The sequence below is a fragment of the Pecten maximus genome, chromosome 8 (assembly GCF_902652985.1).
Source record: "Pecten maximus chromosome 8, xPecMax1.1, whole genome shotgun sequence".
In the NCBI taxonomy this organism is placed as follows: domain Eukaryota; kingdom Metazoa; phylum Mollusca; class Bivalvia; order Pectinida; family Pectinidae; genus Pecten; species Pecten maximus.
In genome coordinates, this window is record NC_047022.1 from 13,606,470 (window position 1) to 13,631,363 (window position 24,894).

General features: G+C 39.0%; 2 protein-coding genes across 2 annotated transcripts in view; both read left to right on the forward strand.

The window, feature by feature from the left end:
- Positions 1 to 18,527, forward strand: part of LOC117332131 (myb-binding protein 1A-like protein) — a 46,333-nt gene extending 27,806 nt beyond the window's left edge. Inside the window, exons 17-35 of the mRNA XM_033891014.1 lie at positions 338 to 403; positions 1,412 to 1,525; positions 2,200 to 2,269; positions 4,057 to 4,199; positions 4,693 to 4,798; positions 5,740 to 5,879; positions 7,006 to 7,139; positions 7,799 to 7,856; positions 8,212 to 8,325; positions 9,331 to 9,406; positions 9,636 to 9,688; positions 10,636 to 10,737; positions 13,078 to 13,163; positions 14,047 to 14,098; positions 14,359 to 14,430; positions 14,905 to 14,949; positions 15,392 to 15,457; positions 15,796 to 16,194; positions 18,522 to 18,527. Coding sequence (XP_033746905.1) covers positions 338 to 403; positions 1,412 to 1,525; positions 2,200 to 2,269; positions 4,057 to 4,199; positions 4,693 to 4,798; positions 5,740 to 5,879; positions 7,006 to 7,139; positions 7,799 to 7,856; positions 8,212 to 8,325; positions 9,331 to 9,406; positions 9,636 to 9,688; positions 10,636 to 10,737; positions 13,078 to 13,163; positions 14,047 to 14,098; positions 14,359 to 14,430; positions 14,905 to 14,949; positions 15,392 to 15,457; positions 15,796 to 16,194; positions 18,522 to 18,527 — 1,902 coding nt within the window. The remainder of the gene's footprint in view (positions 1 to 337; positions 404 to 1,411; positions 1,526 to 2,199; positions 2,270 to 4,056; positions 4,200 to 4,692; positions 4,799 to 5,739; positions 5,880 to 7,005; positions 7,140 to 7,798; positions 7,857 to 8,211; positions 8,326 to 9,330; positions 9,407 to 9,635; positions 9,689 to 10,635; positions 10,738 to 13,077; positions 13,164 to 14,046; positions 14,099 to 14,358; positions 14,431 to 14,904; positions 14,950 to 15,391; positions 15,458 to 15,795; positions 16,195 to 18,521) is intronic.
- A 40-nt stretch (positions 18,528 to 18,567) lies between these two features.
- Positions 18,568 to 24,838, forward strand: LOC117332508. The gene is made up of 5 exons (XM_033891440.1): positions 18,568 to 18,611; positions 19,381 to 19,446; positions 19,786 to 19,884; positions 20,622 to 20,749; positions 21,180 to 24,838. The coding sequence occupies exons 1-5, from the start codon at positions 18,582 to 18,584 to the stop codon at positions 21,424 to 21,426; spliced, it is 570 nt and encodes a 189-aa protein (XP_033747331.1). The 5' UTR covers positions 18,568 to 18,581; the 3' UTR covers positions 21,427 to 24,838.
- The last annotated feature ends 56 nt before the right edge of the window (positions 24,839 to 24,894 follow it).

The following is a 24,894-nucleotide window of genomic DNA, read 5'->3' on the forward strand; positions in this document are numbered from 1 at the left end:
GAAAACGAAAATAATACATAGTGATGTGACGCCACTTGAAACCGCAAATGGATTCCATAATAAAGGAAAGTTGTAATTAATAAAGGTATGTGATAAAAGCAAAACCACCCATATCTGTTGATCTGTCGAGTCGGATCGCCTTCGTTTCTTGCGCGGAGGAAAAATATCACTCGTGTGCTCCGCACACTCGTGATATTTTCCTCCGCGCAAGAAACTCGGGCGATCCAACTCGACAGATCAACACATATGGGTGGTTTTGCTTATTTACAGTATTACATAATAAGTAGGGAATGTTTAATTCTGGTGAAGTATACTGATGTATTTCCTTGCTTCTTAGATACCAAAGAATTTGAATGATAATTGGAACAAGGTGCTGGAAACTGTAGAATCTGTTCAAACTAAGGTAAGAGATTTCTTCCATATTTATCTTGTAATGAGCTCAGGGGCCAAGGGGAAGGAGGCCAACTCACAAACTTTACTACACAGTAAAGGAATGGCTTATTACAGTAAAATAAGATACCATTTAATTGTATTTTTGTTTAAATTGTAATAAATATTTTAGACTTATTAATGTCAGACATGGGCTTACATTGCAGATCATTTTGATATATAATTAATTACAACTACATGTACCTCTTAAAATATGGGTGGATGTAACTTCCATGATTATTATGTGGTTGATTGATTCATGGCCATGAACTAAAGAATTCCTTGGGTTTTTTTTGCTTTTAAACCAGCCCTATAGATACCACTTTAGTGTTAACGTTTTGGAGTATTTCATTCAAATTATTGAATTCAATATGACAATTATGGTTTATAACAAAAGTTTAGGGTCTGATATAACACCTAATCAAAAAAAAAAGTTGGGTCCTTCAGCTCAAATTTTCTCCAGGGTAGCCATTTTGAAAATAGGTGAATTTCGCAGTAAAAATTCTCAAAAATCTTAAATTTTTACCTGTTTATTATTATTACGTGAACTTTTGGGAAAAAAATCACTCGGACTTACGAAATTTATATCAGCATTTCCTATTGATACCTATCTATCAGGCTACATATCGATTTTCTCACTTCATAACATACTGGCCAATCAGTGGCTGCCAGACATTTTATCCTTGGCTCAACTTTCTATACACAGGGGCTGTTTCAAAAATATATTTTTTTCAATTGGTTGGTTGTTGCCTATAAAATTTTTCGGCACAAGTTTTCATGGTCAGTTTTATGCATTCATGGTATTTTAATACACATGAACTATTTTCTTGGGTTTTATGTTCAGTTGTGATCTGTGAATGCACATTAACAGGTGTCTGTGATGATAAACTTATCTCAGATTGTCTTTATTGTCAAAATGAATGCAGCCTGAGAACAGGTTAACACAATAACATTTGTTAAAGGCTTTGTTATTTGTATTCAGCACCTCACAGATGATTCTGACAAGATGTCCACCAGCCATGCCTTTCTATTACTACTATTCTACAACTTCACTCAGCTACTGGTCGACCCTGCTTCTGCCTCCAGTCATTTAGAAGTAAGTTACCCGGTCGACCCACTACTACCTCCAGTCATTTAGAGGTAAGTTACCCGGTCAACCCACTACTACCTCCAGTCATTTAGAGGTAAGTCGACCCACTTCTACCTGCAGTCATTTTGAAGTAAGTTTCCTGGTCGACCCGCTGCTGCCTCCAGTCATTTAGAGGTAAGTTACCCGGTCGACCCACTACTACCTCCAGTCATTTAGAGGTAAGTTACCCGGTCGACCCACTACTACCTCCAGTCATTTAGAGGTAAGTTACCCGGTCGACCCACTACTACCTCCAGTCATTTTGAAGTAAGTTTCCTGGTCGACCCCCTGCTGCCTCCAGTCATTTAGAGGTTAATGTCCCGGTGTACCCTGTTTCTACCTCCAGTCATTTAGAAGTATACTGTACTGTTTAAGGTATTAAGTTATTTATGGTGCTCACGGATCATTATCAGTGTTATTTATGTTTACAAAATTAATATAGAATCTGATTTGTTTGTCCTTTAATAAAATTATTTTGTCGTCTCTCATTGTGTGATGTCAGTTATCACTCAGACCAAGTATAAAAAAAAAATATAAAATTTCTTGATAGAGATATTAGGAGGGTTAGATATTTAATATGTGAAGCTTGATATCTCTGGCATATTCTCAAATACGGTACTAAAATGAGATTTATTTTATAGGATGTGTACGGATGTCTGGAGAATGCCTTCAAGTCAAAAAGAAAATCAGTTTCTAAGAAATCTCCTGATGGTAAGATATCTATTTCATTTCTAGTGTGTTTAAGTGTTTAAATGTCCTTATTTTAATAAACGATATTGCTGCAGATTAATAGAATCTTGAGGGTATGATAAAGAAATCTCCTACTTGAGGGGTAATATTCTACGTTATCATATCCTAAGGTCTGCCGAGGGAAAGAGAGAATATCAAAGGGTTAGAGATTTTCGTTCTAAAGGTAGGGGATGATCATTTTTAGCTCACCTGGACCGAAGGTCCGGTGAGCTTATGCCATGGTGCGGCGTCCGTCGTCTGTCGTCCGTCGTCCGGTGTCCGTCGTCCGTCAACATTTGCTTCAAATCGCTACTAGTCAAAAAGTTCTTATTGGATTTTGACCAAATTTGGTTAGAAACATCCTTGGCAGAATGGGATCAGATTTTGCATAAATGGTGACTCTGACCCCCAAGGGGCCTGAGGGGCGGGGCCCAATAGGGGAAATTGAGGCAATTCCTTTAAATCGCTACTAGTCATAAAGTTATGAATGGATTTGAACCCAATTTGGTCAGAAACATCCTTTGGGGAAGGGGAACAGATTTTGCATAAATGGTGACTCTGACCCCTAAAGGGCCAAAGGGGCGGGGCCTAATGGGGAAATAGAGGTAATTCCTTCAAATCGCTACTAGTCATAAAGTTATGAATGGATTTGAACCCAATTTGGTCAGAAACATTCTTGGGGGAAGAGGAACAGATTTTGCATAAATGGTGACTCTGACCCCCAAGGGGCCTGAGGGGCGGGGCCAAATAGGGGAAATTGAGGCAATTCCTTTAAATCGCTACTAGTCATAAAGTTATGAATGGATTTGAACCCAAATTGGTCAGAAACATTCTTATGTAAAGGGGAACAAATTTTGCATAAATGGTGACTTTGACCCCCAAGGGGCCAAAGGGGCGGGGCCCCATATGGGAAATAGAGGCAATTCCTTAAAATTGCTACTAGTCATAAATTTATGAATGGATTTTAACCCAATATAACAAGAAACATCCTTTGGGGAAGGGGAACAGATTTTGCTTAAATGGTGACTCTGACCCCCGAGGGGCCAAAGGGGCGGGGCCCCACATGGAAAATAGATGTAATTCCTTTAAATCGCTACTAATGATCATAAAGTTACGAATGGATTTTAACCCAATTTAATAAGAAACATCCTTTGGCGAAGGGGAACAGATTTTGCATAAATGGTGACTCTGACCCCCAAGGGGCCAAAGGGGCGGGGCCTAATGGGGAAATAGAGGTAATTCCTTCAAATCGCTACTAGTCATAAAGTTATGAATGGATTTGAACCCAATTTGGTAAGAAACATTCTTGGTGGAAGGGGAACAGATTTTGCATAAATGGTGACTCATATGGGAAATAGAGGTAATTCCTTTAAATCACTACTAGTCATAAATTTATGAATGCATCTTCATTATTTCTTTAAAGCAGTTGGGATACACACGCTATAACCATATATAGCATTGTTTGAGGTTAACAAACAAAAGGAATTGAACATGAACATTATTTTGACATTTGGTCAAATCCAACCAGGTGAGCGATACAGGCCCCATGGGCCTCTTGTTCTTGTATCATACTATTTTATAACTCCCCTGCAGATTTACTTATTGTATTTGATTAATTCTATTGTCAATAGATTTGCCTGATTGATCATCCAAAGAGCTTCACTTCCCTTCTGATCAACTCTCATCAGATCAAGGAAGCTGTTTACATGCTTGACCATGTCAGTATCGTTATGTTTACATTACCTTCATCCTGACATTTGTATGTTTAGAGCCAGATTGGATAGAAGTGATGACAGAGCTCCTGGTCAGTATGATGTCACAGGGGTCAGTGTTGGCCAGGACAACTGCCACAGACGTGTACATGGCTTTAGCTGACCACATAACTCCGGCCTCTGTGCAGCTTATTATTGACGTAAGTATATTTCAAGTTGAACGGCCACATAGAAGTTCTGTAGAAATAAAATTCTACACTTGGTTGTTTGCTACCAATTAAGGTGTAATTGGTTTTAGAGAAAATCAGTTTTGAGAAGTTCTATAATTGTTGTTTTTATACACCTGTCAACGACGGGTCAAATTATGGTATACCCTGTGCTGTCCATATGTCAGTCCGTACCTTATCAAATTTAATTCCAAACTGGGAACTTAAACTTCCAACATATTTACCTCATTGCTAATCGCTCCTATTTCCTGTGGTAGCTTTTCCAGTGACGGGCATATCATGCTCCCACTTGCGGAGCTCTTGTTACTGTCTGACTATAAATCTTTCTAAACTCTCAAAAAAAAATCTTTGTTGTTAATGAGATGAAACCTAGCAAAAGGAAGGAGTCACTTTGTTGTAAACTTGAAACCAAGAGGAAATCTACCTTGTTTTTCCTAATTGACACAACTAAAACTTTGTTGGGCAGGTTCTAATGGCAGATGACAAAGAAGGAAATGATGACCTGGTAAGCTTTGAAAATAATGACCAGGATGATGTCAATGATGAGATGGATGGTGTTGAGGAAGGGGATGGTAAGACTAAATTACCTGATTTAAATTTTAAATGCCAGGTTGTCATAGTTTTGCTACATTCTAATTTTCTATAATTCATACTTTGATATTAATAATTGTCATAAATAGTTTTGATACATTAAAATATGTAGCACTAACATAAAAACAGTAAGGATCAGGCGAAATGTCATTAACAATGCTTTGAAAACTTTTACTAAGATATTAGGAAATTATTTAATGTGACATCTTCAACAGAATCCTTATATGGTGTAGGGAAAGATAGCTTGTCTCATATGAGATTTGGAAATACAGTTTGTCTCGTACAAGATTGGACATGGCAATCCGTCCCATATGGGTTGGGAAAGACGGCGTGTCTCACACGGGGTCGGGGAAGACAGCTTGTCTCACACGGGGTCGGGGAAGACAGCTTGTCTCACACGGGGTCGGGGAAGACAGCTTGTCTCACACGGGGTCGGGGAAGACAGCTTGTCTCACACGGGGTCGGGGAAGACAGCTTGTCTCACACGGGGTTGGGGAAGACAGCTTGTCTCACACGGGGTCGGGGAAGACAGCTTGTCTCACACGGGGTCGGGGAAGACAGCTTGTCTCACACGGGGTCGGGGAAGACAGCTGGCACACGCTGTGATGTACTCGTAATGAATGTGAGAAAAATAACCTTCCTGAAGCCTATTGCTGACCAGCCAAACACTAACACTTGGACTCACTCCACAGAACAGAACCATGTAAGAGTCTATTATAAAATAACAACAGGTAAACTTATGATGTTGGGGACAGGACAGGAGTTTGGCTAATCAAAATTTTGGCTAGCTAATTGAAAGTTGCCTGGAAGTTGGCTTATGGAATTTCATGGTATGTGACCTTTGGAATATGTTGCAGGATATAGTATATATTTCTGTAATACATCAGTAACTACAACTTCGTATTGTGTAATATGTGAATAGGAGAGGAAGACGGGGAATCTGAGGAGGAAGAATCAGAGTCAAGTGAGTCGGAGGAGGAAGGATTGGTGGACGAGGTGTTCCGTCTGAAGTTGAGGTCAGCATTGGGACCCGCTGCTGATGTGGAGGAAAGCGACTCTGAGGTCAGTTACAGGAGACTGCTTGATAGATATGGGGTAAACATAAGATATTTGTTGTTTAAGACCTTGTGTCAGAGGAGCTGTCTTGAAGAATTAAGCATAAATCATTTGAACAGAGAACAAATATTTTAACATTTCATGCCAGTCATCCTGCGGCTGGAACATTTGTATACTTTAACTCTGTTTAGGTTAACTTACTGAAGCCTCCTGATAACTTATAGCCATCATGTTTTGTTCGTCATCCACCATGCATAAACTTTTCACATTTCAAACTTCTTAAGTTCTACCAGTGGGATTTAGCTATAAATAGCCATGAATGATCCTGTCAGAGATGGTCCAGACCAAGTGTTCATATTTTTTGTGTCAGTCTGAAATATGATATAATCACCATGACTTCCGTCTTGAAAAGCACATTTTATTGAACATATTCTCCAATTCCATTGGTTCTGTTGAGCTAAAATTTGATGGGGATTTTAAGGAAAGGAAGCTGACAAATTATTATCTTAAACCTGCTAGGAATGATTCTAAGATGGTCCTGCTCAAGTGTTGATGGTCCAAATTCTAACATAGAAGCTAGCATGGCAGTCATTTTATCACATGATTGTCGTTCATAGTTTTCATAAAGAACTATCAATTATAATTGAATCCTAATAGGAATGATTCCAAGATGGTTCTGACCATTGGTTGTTATTTTTTGGGACGTCATACATTATTACTTTACAATATTGTTCCCAGTACCTACCACTAAACCACTACTGAGTAGGCATACTGACCAGTATAGAACCTTATAGTCAGACGACCCTAAAGGCCCATGGACCTCTTGTTATGTTCTGTAAAACATTATTTTGTATATATTTGTTGGAATTGACTCAATTTTGATAGTATGACCTGTAATTTCAATACAGAGAACTTTGCTACAGTTAGACTTTATCCTTTTGAATTGCTAGCTGTTGTGTTCTCGTAAATAAGTTTTATGAGCACAACAGCTGATGACAGATGATGCATATACATATTGTAGGATTGTTTTATGAACTATATACAAAGTATGTTCACTTTTCAGAAATATTTGAAAATATTTTCGTTTAAAGATGACGAAGATATACATTTGAAAACTTTTTATCGTTTAAAGGATGACGAAGATATGAGTGACAGCCAAATGTTTAAACTAGATGGTATGATTGCTGCAGTCTTTAAAAATATGAGGCAAGCAAAAGCTAAAGAATCCAAGGATAACAAGAAACAGATGCTGGCTTTCAAGATACGGTAATGTTACTATGTATCTGTCTTATCCTGTTGGGCTAATCATCATTTCTTGGGAGATCTTGTTAGACTGTATTTACAAGTGTTTCTCAAAAGGATCTAATGCCAACTTAGCTTTCGTTAGATATTCAGAGTCACACAGTCGGGTGAAAAATGACAATAGATATCCTCAAAAAATTACGAAGAGTAATCAATAGCAACAAGTTCAATATAAGTTGGTTCTTATTTTATTATTAGGAAACGTGTACAGGTTTTGCCCGTTCTTATTTATTATTAGGAAACGTGTACGGGTTTTGCCCGTTCTTATTTCATTACTTGGAACGTCTATGGGTTTTGCTCGAACTTGGGCTTCCTGAAGTTCGGGTGATACCATTATCCCGAGCATGTTGTGATTTATACCTGGTTTGTCCCTATTCTTCAATTGCCCTGCATACCGGGTGGTATCCAGGCAATGGATATTCTGAATCAACCAAACTTCCATCAAAGAAACGGCGTTGGCTCAACTCTTTGATCTCTCACCAGAAAGGTTATTTAATTTGACTATTTCTTAACTTCATTGGTGATTAGATAGGGGAAAAAATTACAAGAAATGTTTTAGTCTGAAAATGATTCAGACACAGAAGGAATAATTAGTTAGTCTAGATATTATTGTATCTTAACAGGCTACTGGATTTACTGATAGTGCTAGCCAAGGAGAAGATGTCGGCTGATGTTGTCATGGTAAGCTATTTCTAATGACTAATTTAATACAGGATAAATCATATACAAATGATAGGGACAAGTGATATACAAGTTTTGAGTCCTAGGCCTATACTTAGAACGTGTTCTTCTGATAAAAACCTGAAAAAGGAGTACAAATAATTAGCCTGTCATTGTCGATTATTGTGTTAGGATCAAAACGTAGTCATTTGTTATTAAATCATATTACTTTATTTGATAAAAAAAATGAAGTTTAAGAATAGTATGAAATGTTTCATTTATCAGCAATATTCAATCCATTGTTGAGGATGTTACCCGGTATATAAATGACTTTATCTATTTCCACTGAACTTGTCTGATTACTTGTGTCACTCAGGAACTGAATCTGCCTTTACTTGAACTGATGCTAAATGGAGAGAAGAAGAAAGAAGAACGAGCACTCGGACAGCATGCCCAGAAATTGTCTCAGTTAATGTACAGACAAGGAAAGGTAGGCTGTCTCTAAGTAATGCTTATTATTACTGATACTCGTCCAGAAACAAGACTCCTTGTAGGCTGTCTCTAAGTAATGCTTATTACTGATATTCGTCCAGAAACAAGACTCCTAGTAGACTGGCACTAAGTAATGCTTATTACTGATATTCGTCCAGAAACAAGACTCCTAGTAGACTGGCACTAAGCTTTGCTCGTTACTGATATTCGTCCAGAAACAAGACTCCTAGTAGACTGGCAATGAGCTATGCTCGTTACTGATATTCGTCCAGAAACAAGACTCCTTGTAGGCTGTCTATAAATAATGCTCGTTACTGATATTCGTCCAGAAACAAGACTTGTTTTAGACTGTCAATAAATAATGCTTGTTATTGACATAATCTTTCAGAAACAAGGCTCCTAGTAGACTGGCAATGAGCTATGCTTGTTACTGATATTCGTCCAGAAACAAGACTCCTTGTACGCTGTCTATAAATAATGCTCGTTACTGATATTTGTCCAGAAACAAGACTCCTAGTAGACTGGCACTAAGCTTTGCTTTTTACTGATATTCGTCCAGAAACAAGACTCCTAGTAGACTGGCAATGAGCTATGCTCGTTACTGATATTCGTCCAGAAACAAGACTTGTTTTAGACTGTCAATAAATAATGCTTGTTATTGACATAATCTTTCAGAAACAAGGCTCCTAGTAGACTGGCAATAAGCTATGCACGTTACTGATACTCGTCCAGGAATAAGACTCCTGTTATTGATATAAGACTTTGTTATTCCTAAACAAACAAGTGCATTCAAAATGGCCACCATATCCGCGGTCTTGAAATTTTTGCTAATGCTGTCACCCTAGTATTATATTAGCTGTTTCTTTCTGAGAAGTTTTCTCTTTTAGTTAATTTACAGTTTGATTAACCCTGTATTGTACTTGGTTACATGTGAAGAAGTGAAATAATCTTAAAGTTTATAGGTTACATGTGAAGAAATGAAATGATCTTTATATGTTTGTAGGAGCTACTTCCTGTTAACCTTGACAAAGAGGCCTACACAGACCGTATTATGGACATCATACATTTCTCCACACGACGTAAGCTACATCTTAAGTCTCCGATACATGTTTGTGGTATTTATGATTACCATATAAGGACTGAAAGTGCCAATTAAATTTAGCTTTATTATTTAGATACCAAGAGAAAACATTTTAATGCTAAAAATAAATAAACATCGTTATGAATATTACAATTGTTTTTCCTGTGGATTTTGTATGTGTTATATGGTAATATCCTTCTCACTTGGTTCTGTGTCTTTGTCTGCAGCCATTTTGAGTCAGTCTCTTGTCAACTCGGTTTCGGATGCCTGTCTACTTGTGGTAGGTATTGCTAAACTTACAGTTAAAACTCAGTCTGTATGAACAACACATCATTTAAATGAATATATTTACCATTGTATGGCACTGCCACTATATAACCCTACCAATTCAGTTGCGAGTTCACCAGCTTATGAACTGCCAACTGAAATTTGAATTTGAAAATTTCAAAAAAAAATCGCACGACAAATAAAAAATCGCAGATGGTAAATATAAGCATTGAACGGCTTTCAGTTGGCATTCATAGTCAATATGAATGCCAACTGAAAGCCGTTCAATGCTAAAATAAATCTCACTATATATAATGTATTAAGTGTATCTGTTACTTTACCATACCAGATTTTACTATCAGTATAAGTCTTTGACTGTCTGTGATATCTGTTACTTTACCATACCAGATTTTACTATAAGTATAAGTCTTTGGCTGTCTGTGATATCTGTTACTTTACCATACCAGATTTTACTATCAGTATAAGTCGTTGACTGTCTGTGATATCTGTTACTTTACCATACCAGATTTTACTATCAGTATAAGTCTTTGACTGTCTGTGATATCTGTTACTTTACCATACCAGATTTTACTATCAGTATAAGTCTTTGACTGTCTGTGATATCTGTTACTTTACCATACCAGATTTTACTATCAGTATAAGTCTTTGACTGTCTGTGATGTCTGTTACTTTACCATACCAGATTTTACTATCAGTATAAGTCTTTGACTGTCTGTGATATCTGTTACTTTACCATGACACCAGATTTTACTATCAGTATAAGTCTTTGACTGTCTGTGATATCTGTTACTTTACCATACCAGATTTTACTATCAGTATAAGTCTTAGACTGTCTGTGATATCTGTTACTTTACCATGACACCAGATTTTACTATCAGTATAAGTCTTTGACTGTCTGTGATATTTACTGCTTCTGATGTTTAACATATGATTGTACAGATCCGGTTATTTATGAACATGAGCGCTGCTGATGTGGGACCCTCACCTGTCAGGACTCGCTCACACAAGGGATCCAAGAAAGAAAAGGCCAACGCCACAAAGGTATGATATATGGAAACAGAAGTTAGGTTTGGCTTTGTATTGTTTAACATCCTATCAACAACTATGGCCATTTAAGGATGGCTTCCCTAAAACCTGTGTGTGAGATGCTGGCCATTTAAGGATGGCTTCCCTAAAACCTGTGTGTGAGGTGCTGGCCATTTAAGGATGGCTCCCCTGTGTGTGAGGTGCTGGCCATTTAAGGATGGCTCCCCTGTGTGTGAGATACTGGCCATTTAAGGATGGCTCCCCTGTGTGTGAGATGCTGGCCATTTAAGGATGGCTCCCCTAAGGCCTGTGTGCGAGATACTGGCCATTTAAGGATGGCTCCCCTGTGTGCGAGATGCTGGCCATTTAAGGATGGCTCCCCTGTGTGCGAGATGCTGGCCATTTAAGGATGGCTCCCCTGTGTGCGAGATACTGGCCATTTAAGGATGGCTTCCCTGTGTGCGAGATGCTGGCCATTTAAGGATGGCTCCCCTGTGTGCGAGATACTGGCCATTTAAGGATGGCTCCCCCAAGGCCTGTGTGTGAGATGCTGGCCATTTAAGGATGGCTCCCCTGTGTGCGAGATACTGGCCATTTAAGGATGGCTCCCCTGTGTGCGAGATGCTGGCCATTTAAGGATGGCTCCCCCAAGGCCTGTGTGTGAGATGCTGGCCATTTAAGGATGGCTCCCCTGTGTGCAAGATGCTGGACATTTAAGGATGGCTCCCCTGTGTGCGAGATACTGGCCATTTAAGGATGGCTTCCCTGTGTGCGAGATGCTGGCCATTTAAGGATGGCTCCCCTGTGTGCGAGATACTGGCCATTTAAGGATGGCTCCCCTAAGGCCTGTGTGCGAGATGCTGGCCATTTAGGGATGGCTTCCCTGTGTGCGAGATGCTGGCCATTTAAGGATGGCTCCCCTGTGTGCGAGATACTGGCCATTTAAGGATGGCTCCCCTAAGGCCTGTGTGCGAGATGCTGGCCATTTAGGGATGGCTTCCCTGTGTGCGAGATGCTGGCCATTTAAGGATGGCTCCCCTGTGTGCGAGATGCTGGCCATTTAAGGATGGCTCCCCTGTGTGCGAGATGCTGGCTATTTAAGGATGGCTCCCCTAAGGCCTGTGTGCGAGATGCTGGCCATTTAAGGATGACTCCCCTGTGTGCGAGATACTGGCCATTTAAGGATGGCTCCCCTGTGTGCGAGATGCTGGCCATTTAAGGATGGCTCCCCTAAGGCCTGTGTGCGAGATGCTGGCCATTTAAGGATGGCTCCCCTGTGTGCGAGATGCTGGCCATTTAAGGATGGCTCCCCTGTGTGCGAGATGCTGGCCATTTAAGGATGGCTCCCCTAAGGCCTGTGTGCGAGATGCTGGCCATTTAAGGATGACTCCCCTGTGTGCGAGATACTGGCCATTTAAGGATGGCTCCCCTGTGTGCGAGATGCTGGCCATTTAAGGATGGCTCCCCTGTGTGCGAGATACTGGCCATTTAAGGATGGCTCCCCTGCGTGCGAGATGCTGGCCATTTAAGGATGGCTCCCCTGTGTGTGAGATACTGGCCATTTAAGGATGGCTCCCCTGTGTGCGAGATGCTGGCCATTTAAGGATGGCTCCCCTGTGTGCGAGATGCTGGCCATTTAAGGATGGCTCCCCTATGTGCGAGATGCTGGCCATTTAAGGATGGCTTCCCCTGTGTGCGAGATGCTGGCCATTTAAGGATGGCTCCCCTAAGGCCTGTATGTGAGATGCTGGCCATTTAAGGATGGCTCCCCTGTGTGTGAGATGCTGGCCATTTAAGGATGGCTCCCCTGTGTGTGAGATGTATGCGTGTATGTATGTGTAGGATCAGAAGAGGAGCTGACAGTATCAGTTAGAGGGGATGTGTTTTTGCACATTAATTTGAATTTTCTTATGGATTAATATCACACATTGTATATGGTGTTTCCTTCCTGAAAGTATAGGCTTAATTTCATTTTTCAAATCTGAAGGTCATGGGTCAAAGGTTGCCATTACTGTAAATAGATAATCACCTTTCACATAATAACTGGAGGTCTAACAAGCCAATCATATATTTTCTACATTCTGCAATGTTTTCTTACCTGAAAATTCTTGCTTTTGCTGTTGCCTCTTTACCAAAAATGCATGCTTGGGATTTCCAACTTGTTTGATTTTGAGCCAGATTTTAAAAAGATCACTGTGGCTGCCAGTGGTCATATAGATATACATAGGTATAAAATTTGTTAAAAACTTAATTAAAATTGTAACAACATGAGATATTTCAGGTAAATTTAATATATCTCGGTTTCATATAACTCATGAGTATGTGACATTTACAAATTTATCTGTCACCTTATAGACCAGACACGAGGAAGTATTGGAGATTATCACTGACAACCTCAACAACTGTCTTCATGGACGGTCAATTAAGGACAAAACTGACAGGTGAGTTATTCACATGCTAATTTGCTGACAGGTGAGTTAGTCAAATCCTAATTCACTGGCAGATGAGTTAGTCACATCCTAATTCACTGACAGGTGAGTTAGTCACATGCTAATTTAATGACAGGTGAGTTAGTCACATGCTAATTTACTGACAGGTGAGTTAGTCACATGCTAATTTACTGACAGGTGAGTTAGTCACATGCTAATTTACTGACAGGTGAGTTAGTCACATGCAAATGTACTTACAGGTGAGTTAGTCACATGCTAATTTACTTACAGGTGAGTTAGTCACATGCTAATTTACTGACAGGTGAGTTAGTCACATGCTAATTTACTGACAGGTGAGTTAGTCACATCCTAACTTACTTACAGGTGAGTTAGTCACATGCTAATTTACTGACAGGTGAGTTAGTCACATGCTAATTTACTGACAGGTGAGTTAGTCACATCCTAACTTACTTACAGGTGAGTTAGTCACATGCTAATTTACTTACAGGTGAGTTAGTCACATCCTAATTTACTGACAGGTGAGTTATTCACATGCTCATTAACGGATAGGTGAGTTATCCACATCCTAATTTATTGACAGGTGAGTAAGTCACATCCTAATTTATTGACAGGTGAGTAAGTCACATCCTAATTTACTGACAGGTGAGTAAGTCACATCCTAATTTACTGACAGTTACCAATTTTAAACGACTTATGGATGAGTGATGATTATATTAAATTTTGTAAAAGATTTTCTGATATTGATATCAGTATACATTGTAAATACTAGTTAACTGTTAGATAATTTTTATTGAAAATCTACTGTAATTTATACTGTTTGTATACAATATTTAAAGTTAACATTTCCTTGATCTCTATTGTGTTGTGCTTACAGAGACTTGCACTTGAATCCATCACTGTTCCTGAATATATTCACAAAATATCCCGTAAGTACTTGTTCCTTAAGATTATTATGGAAATAGTTTTCTCTAAACTGAAGTAGATATGTCAAATACATATTGTATCTCAATATTAACAAAAATTGAAAATTTACAATGTTTGATATTTGTTCAATCTTACAATTTGATAGCGATGTCAAATTTTTTCCAGTGTTGCAATCTTATTGTGATGTGACATTGTGTATTTTGTGGAAGCTCAGTAGGTTAGCTATATAGGAATTGTGTATGATATATACAATCTATTGTAGGTCCTATTCTGGGATGTGACAAGTTCTCTGGTGGAGGTGTATGATGACAGCAGTGTCAAAGTTTACAATAAGGTAAGTACAGGTCAAAGGTCATTTAAAACAGAGGTAATCACATGATTATTACAGGTCAAAGGTCATTTAAAACAAAGGTCATCTCCTGATTCTTCCAAATACTAGGATCACTTTGGGGCAGGATTTAGTAATTTTCACCTGTGATTTTACTGAAAATCTTACTAAATTCTCAGATGTGCTTTATTATGTAAGAAAATCTCATCTACTTTGTCCCTAACCCTGATACCCTCCCATATTATTCATGACCCAGAATTATCCCTGCGGGTGTATAAAAATGCTTCAAGTGATGCATAGCACTTAACCTGCAATCAGGATGATGTAGTTACTATGATAAATAACTATTCAGCTCTCAAATGGAATTATTTTGTAGCAATCACAAATACCTTCCTCTTTAAACCCTGGTATGTGAATAGAAATATTAACTGATAGAATTAGCTTTACACTATATTGATCCTTACTCCTTGGTATTTTCAGACACAGGCCAGTGCCATGTTGGTGAACATGCTCAATAAAGATGTGGTAGGTAAACAAGTTCAAAGTTGGGAACATTTTAGACTGTGAACTAGCATGCTGTACTCTGAATTGTTTGAGTTTCCTCACAATAACTGAATCAAAATGAGCACAGCTTTTGATGAAACTTGCTGATTAGGTAACTTGTTGCACTTTTGTTGTTTAGGAAAATCTGCTTGTGATTAATTGGCGATTTGGAATATCTGGTTATACGGGAATAATGATTATCAGTTAAAGGGAGACAATCTGGTATTTTCACATCATCACATGCATGTTTCATCTATTGTGTGAACTATCCTATAAGATGTAGTTCCTTTTAGCCGTTCATTATTTCATACACGTTTTTACAAGAATTCATCCATGCATTCCAAGCTTTTGACACTGTTGTTAAATGAGGTGATACTACATAGCATTAGAACGACATCCTATAGTAGTCTTGTTTCTGATTCAGGTGGAAAAGTTAGGCGAGGAGGTGTGGACAGAGTTTGCCTCATCAACATTTGCCACACTTACAAAGGTAGGAAATGAAGGTTTCAAATTATTATTATATTCTAGATGATTTTCTTAAAGACTGATATAAAAAGTCATTTCGTCCCTGCGAACATCTTGATTTATCAATGGCTACCAAACAGAAGCTCCAAAGAACAACATATACATAATTTAGTAATCCTTCTCTTTGATTGGTAAATTATCATTTTTTTTTAAATATTTTTTTCAAAGTTGTTAATTGGATATTAATAATATAACAACACTCGGTTCAGGTACAAAGTTGAATGAGATCTGTGTATTTCTATCCAATAACTGAGTAATTATGTTGTATTACAATGCATCATTCATCAATTCATTCATTTTCAGGTCATATGTGGTACCACAAAGGACAACTATTTTGAGAAACTGATGCACAACATATTGCAAATCCTCATCAAGATCTCCTCACTGGCAGGTCCAGCTCAGGTCAGTATACAGGGACCAGATCCAGCTTGGGTTGGTATACACAGGCCAGGTCAGGCTTGGGTTGGTATACAGGGGCCAGGTCCATCTCAGTTCGGTGTACACAGGCCAGGTCAGGCTTGGGTTGGTATACGCGGGTCAGGTCCATCTCGGGTTGGTATACAAGGGCCAGGTCCAGCTTGGGTCGGTATACAAGGGCCAGGCTCAGCTTGGGTTGGTATACACGGGCCAGGTCCATCTCGGGTTGGTGTACACAGGCCAGGCTCAGCTTGGGTTGGTATACACAGGCCAGGTCAGGCTCAGGTTGGTATACACAGGCCAGGCTCAGCTTGGGTCGGTATACACGGGCCATGTTCAGCTTGGGTTGGTATACAAGGGCCAGGTCCAGCTTGGGTTGGTATACAAGGGCCATGTTCAGCTTGGGGTTGGTATACAGGAACCAGGTTCAGCTTGGGTTGGTATACACGGGTCAGGTCAGGCTCGGGTTGGTATACACGGGCCAGGTCCAACTTGGGTTGGTATACAGGGGCCAGGTCCATCTCGGGTTGGTATACACAGGCCAGGTCAGGCTTGGGTTGGTATACACAGGCCAGGTCAGGCTTGGGTTGGTATACACAGGCCAGGTCAGGCTTGGGTTGGTATACACAGGCCAGGTCAGGCTCGGGTTGGTATACAGGGGCTAGGTCAGGCTCGGGTTGGTATACAGGGGCCAGGTCAGGCTTGGGGTCGGTATACAGGGGCCAGGTCAGGCTTGGGGTCGGTATACAGGGGCCAGGTCAGGCTCGGGTTGGTATACAAGGGCCAGGTCCATCTCGGGTTGGTATACACAGGCCAGGCTCAACTCGGGTCGGTATACACGGGCCAGGTTCAGCTTGGGTTGGTATACACGTCCGTCGTCCGTCGTCCGTCGTCCGTCCGTCCGTCCGTCCGTCCGTCAACATTTGCTTCAAATCGCTACTAGTCAAAAAGTTCTAATTGGATTTTGACCAAATTTGGCCAGAAACATCCTTGGGGGAAGGGGAACAGATTTTGCATAAATGGTGACTCTGACCCCTGAGGGGCCAAAGGGGCGGGGCCCAATAGGGGAAATAGAGGTAATTCCTTTAAATCGCTACTAGTCATAAAGTTATGAATGGATTTGAACCCAATTTAGTCAGAAACATCCTTGGGGGTAGGGGAACAGATTTTGCATAAATGGTGACTCTGACCCCAAAGGGGCCAAAGGGGCGGGGCCCAATAGGGGAAATAGAGGTAATTCCTTTAAATCACTACTAGTCATAAAGTTATGAATGGATTTGAACCCAATTTGCTCAGAAACATCCTTGGGGGAAGGGGAACAGATTTTGCATAAATGGTAGCTCTGACCCCCAAGGGGCCAAAGGGGCGGGGCCCAATAGGGGAAATAGAGGTAATTCCTTTAAATCACTACTAGTCATAAAGTTATGAATGGATTTGAACCCAATTTGCTCAGAAACATCCTTGGGGGAAGGGGAACAGATTTTGCATAAATGGTAGCTCTGACCCCCAAGGGGCCAAAGGGGCGGGGCCCAATAGGGGAAATAGAGGTAATTCCTTTAAATCACTACTAGTCATAAAGTTATGAATGGATTTGAACCCAATTTGCTCAGAAACATCCTTGGGGGAAGGGGAACAGATTTTGCATAAATGGTGACTCTGACCCCTGAGGGGCCAAAGGGGCGGGGCCCAATAGGGGAAATAGAGGTAATTCCTTTAAATCGCTACTAGTCATAAAGTTATGAATGGATTTGAACCCAATTGAGTCAGAAACATCCTTGGGGGTAGGGGAACAGATTTTGCATAAATGGTGACTCTGACCCCAAAGGGGCCAAAGGGGCGGGGCCCAATAGGGGAAATAGAGGTAATTCCTTTAAATCGCTACTTGTCATAAAGTTATGAATGGATTTGAACCCAATTTAGTCAGAAACATCCTTGGGGGAAGGGGAACATATTTTGCATAAATGGTGGCTCTGACCCCAAAGGGGCCAAAGGGACGGGGCCCAATAGGGGAAATAGAGGTAATTCCTTTAAATCACTACTAGTCATAAAGTTATGAATGGATTTGAACCCAATTTGCTTAGAAACATCCTTGGGGGAAGGGGGACAGATTTTGCATAAATGGTAGCTCTGACCCCGGAGGGGCCAAAGGGGCGGGGCCCAATAGGGGAAATAGAGGTAATTCCTTTAAATCGCTACTAGTTATTAAGTTATGAATGGATTTGAACCCAATTTGATCAGAAACATCCTTGGGGGAAGGGGAGCAGATTTTACATAAATGGTGACTGACCCCAAAGGGGCCAAAGGGGCGGGGCCCAGTAGGGGAAATGGAGGTAATTCCTTTAAATCGCTACTAGTCATAAAGTGATGAATGCATGTTCTAAAAACAATTCTTGAGGTCTTTCAGACCTTAGAGAGTCTGGACTTCATTAATCTTTAAAGCAGTTCGGATTCCCACACTATAACCATATATAGCATTGTTTGAGATTTACAAATAAAACAAATTGAATATGAACAATATTTTGACATTTGGTCTAATCCAACCAGGTGAGCGATACAGGCCCCATGGGCCTCTTGTTAAACCCTGGTATGTGAATAGAAATATTAACTGATAGAAATAGCTATACACTATATTAATCCTTACTCCTTGGTATTTTCAGACACAGGCCAGTGCCATGTTGGTGAACATGCTCAATAAAGATGTGGTAGGTAAACAACTTCAAAGTTGGGAACATTGTAGACTGTGAAATAGCATGCTGTACGCTGAATTGTTTGAGTTTCCTCACAATAACTCAATCAAAATGAGCACAGCTTTTGATGAAACTTGCTGATTAGGTAACTTGTTGCACTTTTGTTGTTTAGGAAAATCTGCTTGTGATTAATTGGTGATTTGGAATATCTGGTTATAAGGGAATAATGATTATCAGTGTAGCGGGACTGGACTGGGACGATCATCGGTGACCAGGTAGCTCAATTGGTAGAGCATCCGGCTAGTGTTCGAAGGGTCCCGGGTTCGAACCCCGGTCTGGCCGCTACATTTTCTCCTCTCCTGTTACAAAATTGGCGCCCAACTAAAATACCCACGGTGGTGGTATAAGGGTCTCACGTTGGGCGCCAATTTTGTAACAGGAGAGGAGAAAAGGTAGCGGCCAGACCGGGGTTCGAACCCGGGACCTCCGAACACTAGCCGGATGCTCTACCAATTGAGCTACCTGGTCACCGATGATCGACCCAGTCCAGTCCCGCTACATCAGTTAAAGGGAGACAATCTGTTATTTTCACCACATCACATGCATGTTTCATCTATTGTGTGAACTATCCTATAAGATGTAGTTCCTTTTAGCCGTTCATTATTTCATACACGTTTTTACAAGAATTCATCCATGCATTCCAAGCTTTTGACACTGTTGTTAAATGAGGTGATACTACATAGCATTAGAACGACATCCTATAGTAGTCTTGTTTCTGATTCAGGTGGAAAAGTTAGGCGAGGAGGTGTGGACAGAGTTTGCCTCATCAACATTTGCCACACTTACAAAGGTAGGAAATGAAGGTTTCAAATAATTATTATATTCTAGATGATTTTCTTAAAGACTGATATAAAAAGTCATTTCGTCCCTGCGAACATCTTGATTTATCAATGGCTACCAAACAGAAGCTCCATAGAACAACTTGTACATAATTTAGTAATCCTTCTCTTTGATTGGTAAATGATCGTTTTTTTTTTAAATATTTTTTTCTAAGTTGTTAATTGGATATTAATAATATATCAACACTCGGTTCAGGTACAAAGTTGAATGGGATCTGTATATTTCTATCCAATAACTGAGTAATTATGTTGTATTACAATGTATCATTCAACAATTCTTTCATTTTCAGGTCATATGTGGTACCACAAAGGACAACTATTTTGAGAAACTGATGCACAACATATTGCAAATCCTCATCAAGATCTCCTCACTGGCAGGTCCAGCTCAGGTCAGTATACAGGGACCAGGTCCAGCTTGGGTCGGTATACAGGAACCAGGGCTAGCTTGGGTTGGTATACACAGGCCAGGCTCAGCTTGGGTTGGTATACACAGGCCAGGTTCAGCTTGGGTTGGTATACACAGGCCAGGTCAGGCTCAGGTCGGTATAAACGGGCCAGGTCAGGCTCGGGTTGGTATACACAGACCAGGTTCAGCTTGGGTTGGTATACATGGGTCAGGTTCAGCTTGGGTCGGTATACACTGGCCAGGTTCAGCTTAGGCCAGTATACAAGGGCTGGGTCAAACTCAGGTTGGTATACATGGGCCAGGTCCAAATTGGGTCGGTATACAGAGGCCAGGTCAGGCTCGGGTCGGTATACAAGGGCTAGGTCCATCTCAAGTCGGTATACAAGGGCTAGGTCCATCAATTTCTTAAATGTAACATATCGGGCATAAATCTTGGCAAACATTCAGATATCAATACAGAACTTTAAAAGTTGTTGTCAAGGCTCATAGAAAGTAAGTAATATCACTAGGTCTGTCCTTATTCTTAAATGAACAACTGTTAAAAATTGTTACATGATAATGGACCCTGTTCTACGATACCCTGGTTTAAATGTTTTCTGTATCATATTTCAAAACAAAAACGTCTAGGTGTTGTACATTATATTCCATTGTATTTGAGGGTGTGTACTGAAATAAAACAGGGTAGATAGGTTCGTGTACTAAATATATTGTTATTTTCAGGGGTGTGTGTTATCTACAGACAGCCAGACTCATTTGATAGATCTGCTTCCACGATGCAGCAAAGAGAATCGTCGCTTGGCTCGCATGTTATTGAGGAAAGCAAACCCAGATTTTGAGAAAGAGCCAAGGTATAATTTTATAAGATTTCTGTCTTGAACTTGTTCATACACTGTTACATTCCATGTTAAAATGGGGAAACAAATTAAAACTTAAGTTTGAAAAGAAGATTCCAGATAATCAGAATATATTTTTAGCTCCCCTGCCTGAAGGGTAAGTGAATCAAAGGTACAACATCCGTTGTCTGTCCAGCATCATCTTTTTCATTCAAGCTGGTTTAAAAAATTTTGATTTTGATCAACTTCAAATATAAAAAAGTTTTGAATTCCAGGTAAGTGATGCAGACCCATTGGGCCTCTTTTTCAATTTTTTAAAAGTCGTTATAATGGGAATTGATCAAAAGCTTGAATCTAGTTTCTAGCAAATGTGTAATCAATGAGAGAGTGTGTTTTAAGGAATTGATGAAAACTATTCTTAACACATAATTTGTTATTTGTACAGTGGAAAGAAGAATGAGGGGACGAAAAAGAAGAAAAGAAAAATAAAGGAAGATCATGCAAACTCATCAGAAAAAGTGGAAGTTTCAACAGATATTAAAGTAAACGGTGAGGTGGGAGGTTCACCAGCTAAAGTAAAGAAAATCCAGGGAAAGGATGAAAATGTTCCTGTTAAAGTGAAGAAAGCAAAGAAAAAGAAAGACGTGAAATCTGCACAGAAACAGTCCAACATGATGGATGTAACAACTTGATGGGAGGTCTTTTGATAGTTGACATTAAAACTGATATCTGATAGGCAGAGGTCATGACCTTGGCAGTTTGTTCTAGAAAACAAACAAGTGTTAAGGGCTCAGGTCTGTAACTTGTGTAAAATTTGCTTCAGAAAGCATTTATTTGATGTATCAGGCTGTAATCTTGTGCAGACTCAGGTCTGTAACTTGTGTAAAATTTGCTTCAGAAAGCATTTATTTGATGTATCGGGCTGTAATCTTGTGCAAGTTCACAGTGCATCATGAAGTTTGATAGGATGTGTGTTTGTTGAGGGGTCATGGTTGCTTTGTAGTAGATTATTTAGGTTGAGAGGATGTGTGAGAGTCTGTATGGTTACAGAAACAGATTCATCTTATTGTAGACCTGGGCTGTTTTCGTTTATCGCGGTCCAAATGGTTGGACCAATTGGACCCCGAGTTGTTCTTTTATGAAATACGAACCTAGTGACATTTTGTTGTTTTCAGACAAGCTTTGTCAAGGCATGCATTAACATCTGCAGGTCCGTCAAGATATACACCTGAAATATTACATTTAAAAACAGATGAACCGGTTTGTCCACATAAACAAACAGGCCCCTGTTGCTCTCCGAATTTCTGGGGTAGTCTCCCTATATTTTAACTCGTAGAACCTTCTACATTTTCATGACTTTGCTTCATTTGTATCGACATGTATTCATATGTGGTTTAATACATTGCATCGAGAAGCTTGAGCATTAATATTGTACCATTATTGTTACACAAGATATGATTTTAAAGACATTCTATCAATTGTATGCTCCCCCGGTAGATATTATGATTTTAAAGACATTCTATCAATTGTATGCTCCCCCAGTAGATAGTCCAGACATTGGCAGCTATGCCATATTTAGAGACTGCTGTACAATATAATATCTTATTAATATTTGTTAAATTGATTACATTGAAATTGTGTATATTTTGTACATAATGCTGTAACAGTAAATAAATTTTATATGTGAAGAGTATGTTACAGTTTCAATGATCTTTATATGTGTTGTGGGTACATCAATAATCTGTGCTTTCAATTCTGTCACGAAGATTTTATAAAAGACAGTAAAACCCTCACAAGGGCTTTTCCAGTATATATATATCCAACGGAAGTCAGACATAGAGCAATTTTAGGAATGGCGGGTGCTTGAGAATGCAGCCTATTATACAAATGTAGTTCTGTCTGGATTGAATCACTTCTAATACTAGGTGGTCCCTGTCTGACACACCTGAAGTCTTCCCATTGGGAAGATATATTCACTGGAATATGGAGTCTTCCCATTAGGTAGATATATTCACTGGAATATGGAGTCCTCCCATTGGGTAGATATTTCACTGGAATATGGAGTCTTCCCATTGGGTAGATATTTCACTGGAATATGGAGTCTTCCCATTGGGTAGATATTTCACTGGAATATGGAGTCCTCCCATTGGGTAGATATTTCACTGGAATATCGAGTCTTCCCATTGGGTAGATATTTTACTGGAATATGGAGTCCTCCCATTGGGTAGATATTTCACTGGAATATGGAGTCTTCCCATTGGGTAGATATTTCACTGGAATATGGAGTCCTCCCATTGGGTAGATATTTTACTGGAATATGGAGTCCTCCCATTGGGTAGATATTTCACTGGAATAGCCCTGCCTAAGTAAAAATTCAGTACCATCAGAAAAAATTGTATAAATTATATATGTGTACTTGGTTATCTCGAAAAAATTTTCATGGCTCCATTGAATTCAAGATAACAAGGTACAGCTGTAGTACAAGCATCAGGCCCAATGGGCCTGAATCAGTTGTTTCTGTGATGTTTTTTTTACTGATGACAATAACAATAACAATGCAGACTTACTTTTATTTCAAACTCGTTCTGATTACGACACGCCTTAGTGTCGAAACTAGTAAACATTTGGATTTCAGTTTTGAAACCCAGCTAGAGGTTGTCATGGTCATTTTTTACCTCTGAATGCAGAATTACTGGTAAACAGAAAACAATGACAATACATTGTATTAAAAAATGTGATTTTTATTATTCAAAATAAGAATATGAAATTCTACTCCCCATAGAATATATAGGGTAAAAATATGAAATCTGTGGCTTTTTCTGAGACAAGCATATACACAATAATAATTATAATTTACATGAAAAAAAAACCCTAATGACTATCGATATTAAGTCAATACAAAAAGAATGATTGAATTGGATTTTTTAAAAATATAGTTAACCGGTAAAATTGTAAACGATTTGATTTCAAAATACAATAACTTTGTGTAATTATGAAGCACAACACTCCTTTAACATACAGTAAAGAATCATCAGGAAGGATCATGAAATTGAATGATAGATCGAGTCATGATATTTAAAGAAAGATTTACAATTCAAAGCAGGTTTTTTTTTCCCAAACTTACATGATCTCTAGATGTGATACAATTCATAGCAGGTCTTTTTCAGAACTTCAGTGATCTCTTGGATCAAAGATAGAAAACAATTCATAGCAGGCCTTTTTCAGAACTTCCATGATTTCAAGACAAATTATTTTCATTCTTATTCTTATTTTAAAGAACATGTACCAAATTGAATGAAAAACACTCCGTAGTCTAGGAGACAAGACTACTTTAATTAGTACACCTCATCTATCTGATGTTTTAAGAGACGAGCACATTTCACCAACCCTACCAGTAAATACAGCTATATCAATTTGTAAGAATGTCAAATATCACAGAGGATCTTGATATCTTGTATTAATTATAGAGACTGGTAATTTTATCAACTAATAATGATGACGACAAAATGTGTATTATTTTCAACATTTCCTAGTTATAATAGTCTCATAAATAATGTGTCATGCATTTAGTAAGATACATTCAACAATTAAATCTACGAGGGAAAGTACTGGAAATGTCAACCATCCACAGAACTCTGTTAATATTTCTGATCAGTTTGAATTAGTATCACTTTAATTATTTAACTGTGGCAAGATATACTATTTGTGTTTCAAAATGAATGATTTTAAACATTATTTTTTAAGAAAAAGAAACAAATTTGATAATAATTGACACAATGTTACCTATAACTAGTCAGAGTTATATACATATACACTCTTAACAGACATTCACTCAAAATATTTCAAAACTAAACTTGTACCTTATGGACAGGTGATTGTAGAGTTTACTTATATATAATTCTAAATGACTTCACATCTTAATGTTTCTCAATTAGAGCTTACACTTCATAACCTGACCAAAACAGAAGCTATCCATTACAGGTTTTGAATGAAGCCATGAGAAAAAACAAATGACTGCAAAATATCGAAACAACAATAAATTTGTTCATATTGAAACAAATACAATTAAATTGTTCATTTGATAAAAAAAAAAAAAAAAAAATTGAAAAGCACACACACACTACTATTAGATTTACTGCCATAGACTTGATGGAAGTAAA

Bases quoted from the DNA above. Each gene is read 5' to 3' on its own strand.
- LOC117332508 (XM_033891440.1), top strand. From the start codon at position 18,582: ATGTTGGTGAACATGCTCAATAAAGATGTG. The intron at 18,612-19,380 runs GTAGGTAAACAA...TTTCTGATTCAG, and splicing joins ACATGCTCAATAAAGATGTG to GTGGAAAAGTTAGGCGAGGA. The intron at 20,750-21,179 runs GTATAATTTTAT...TTATTTGTACAG, and splicing joins GATTTTGAGAAAGAGCCAAG to TGGAAAGAAGAATGAGGGGA.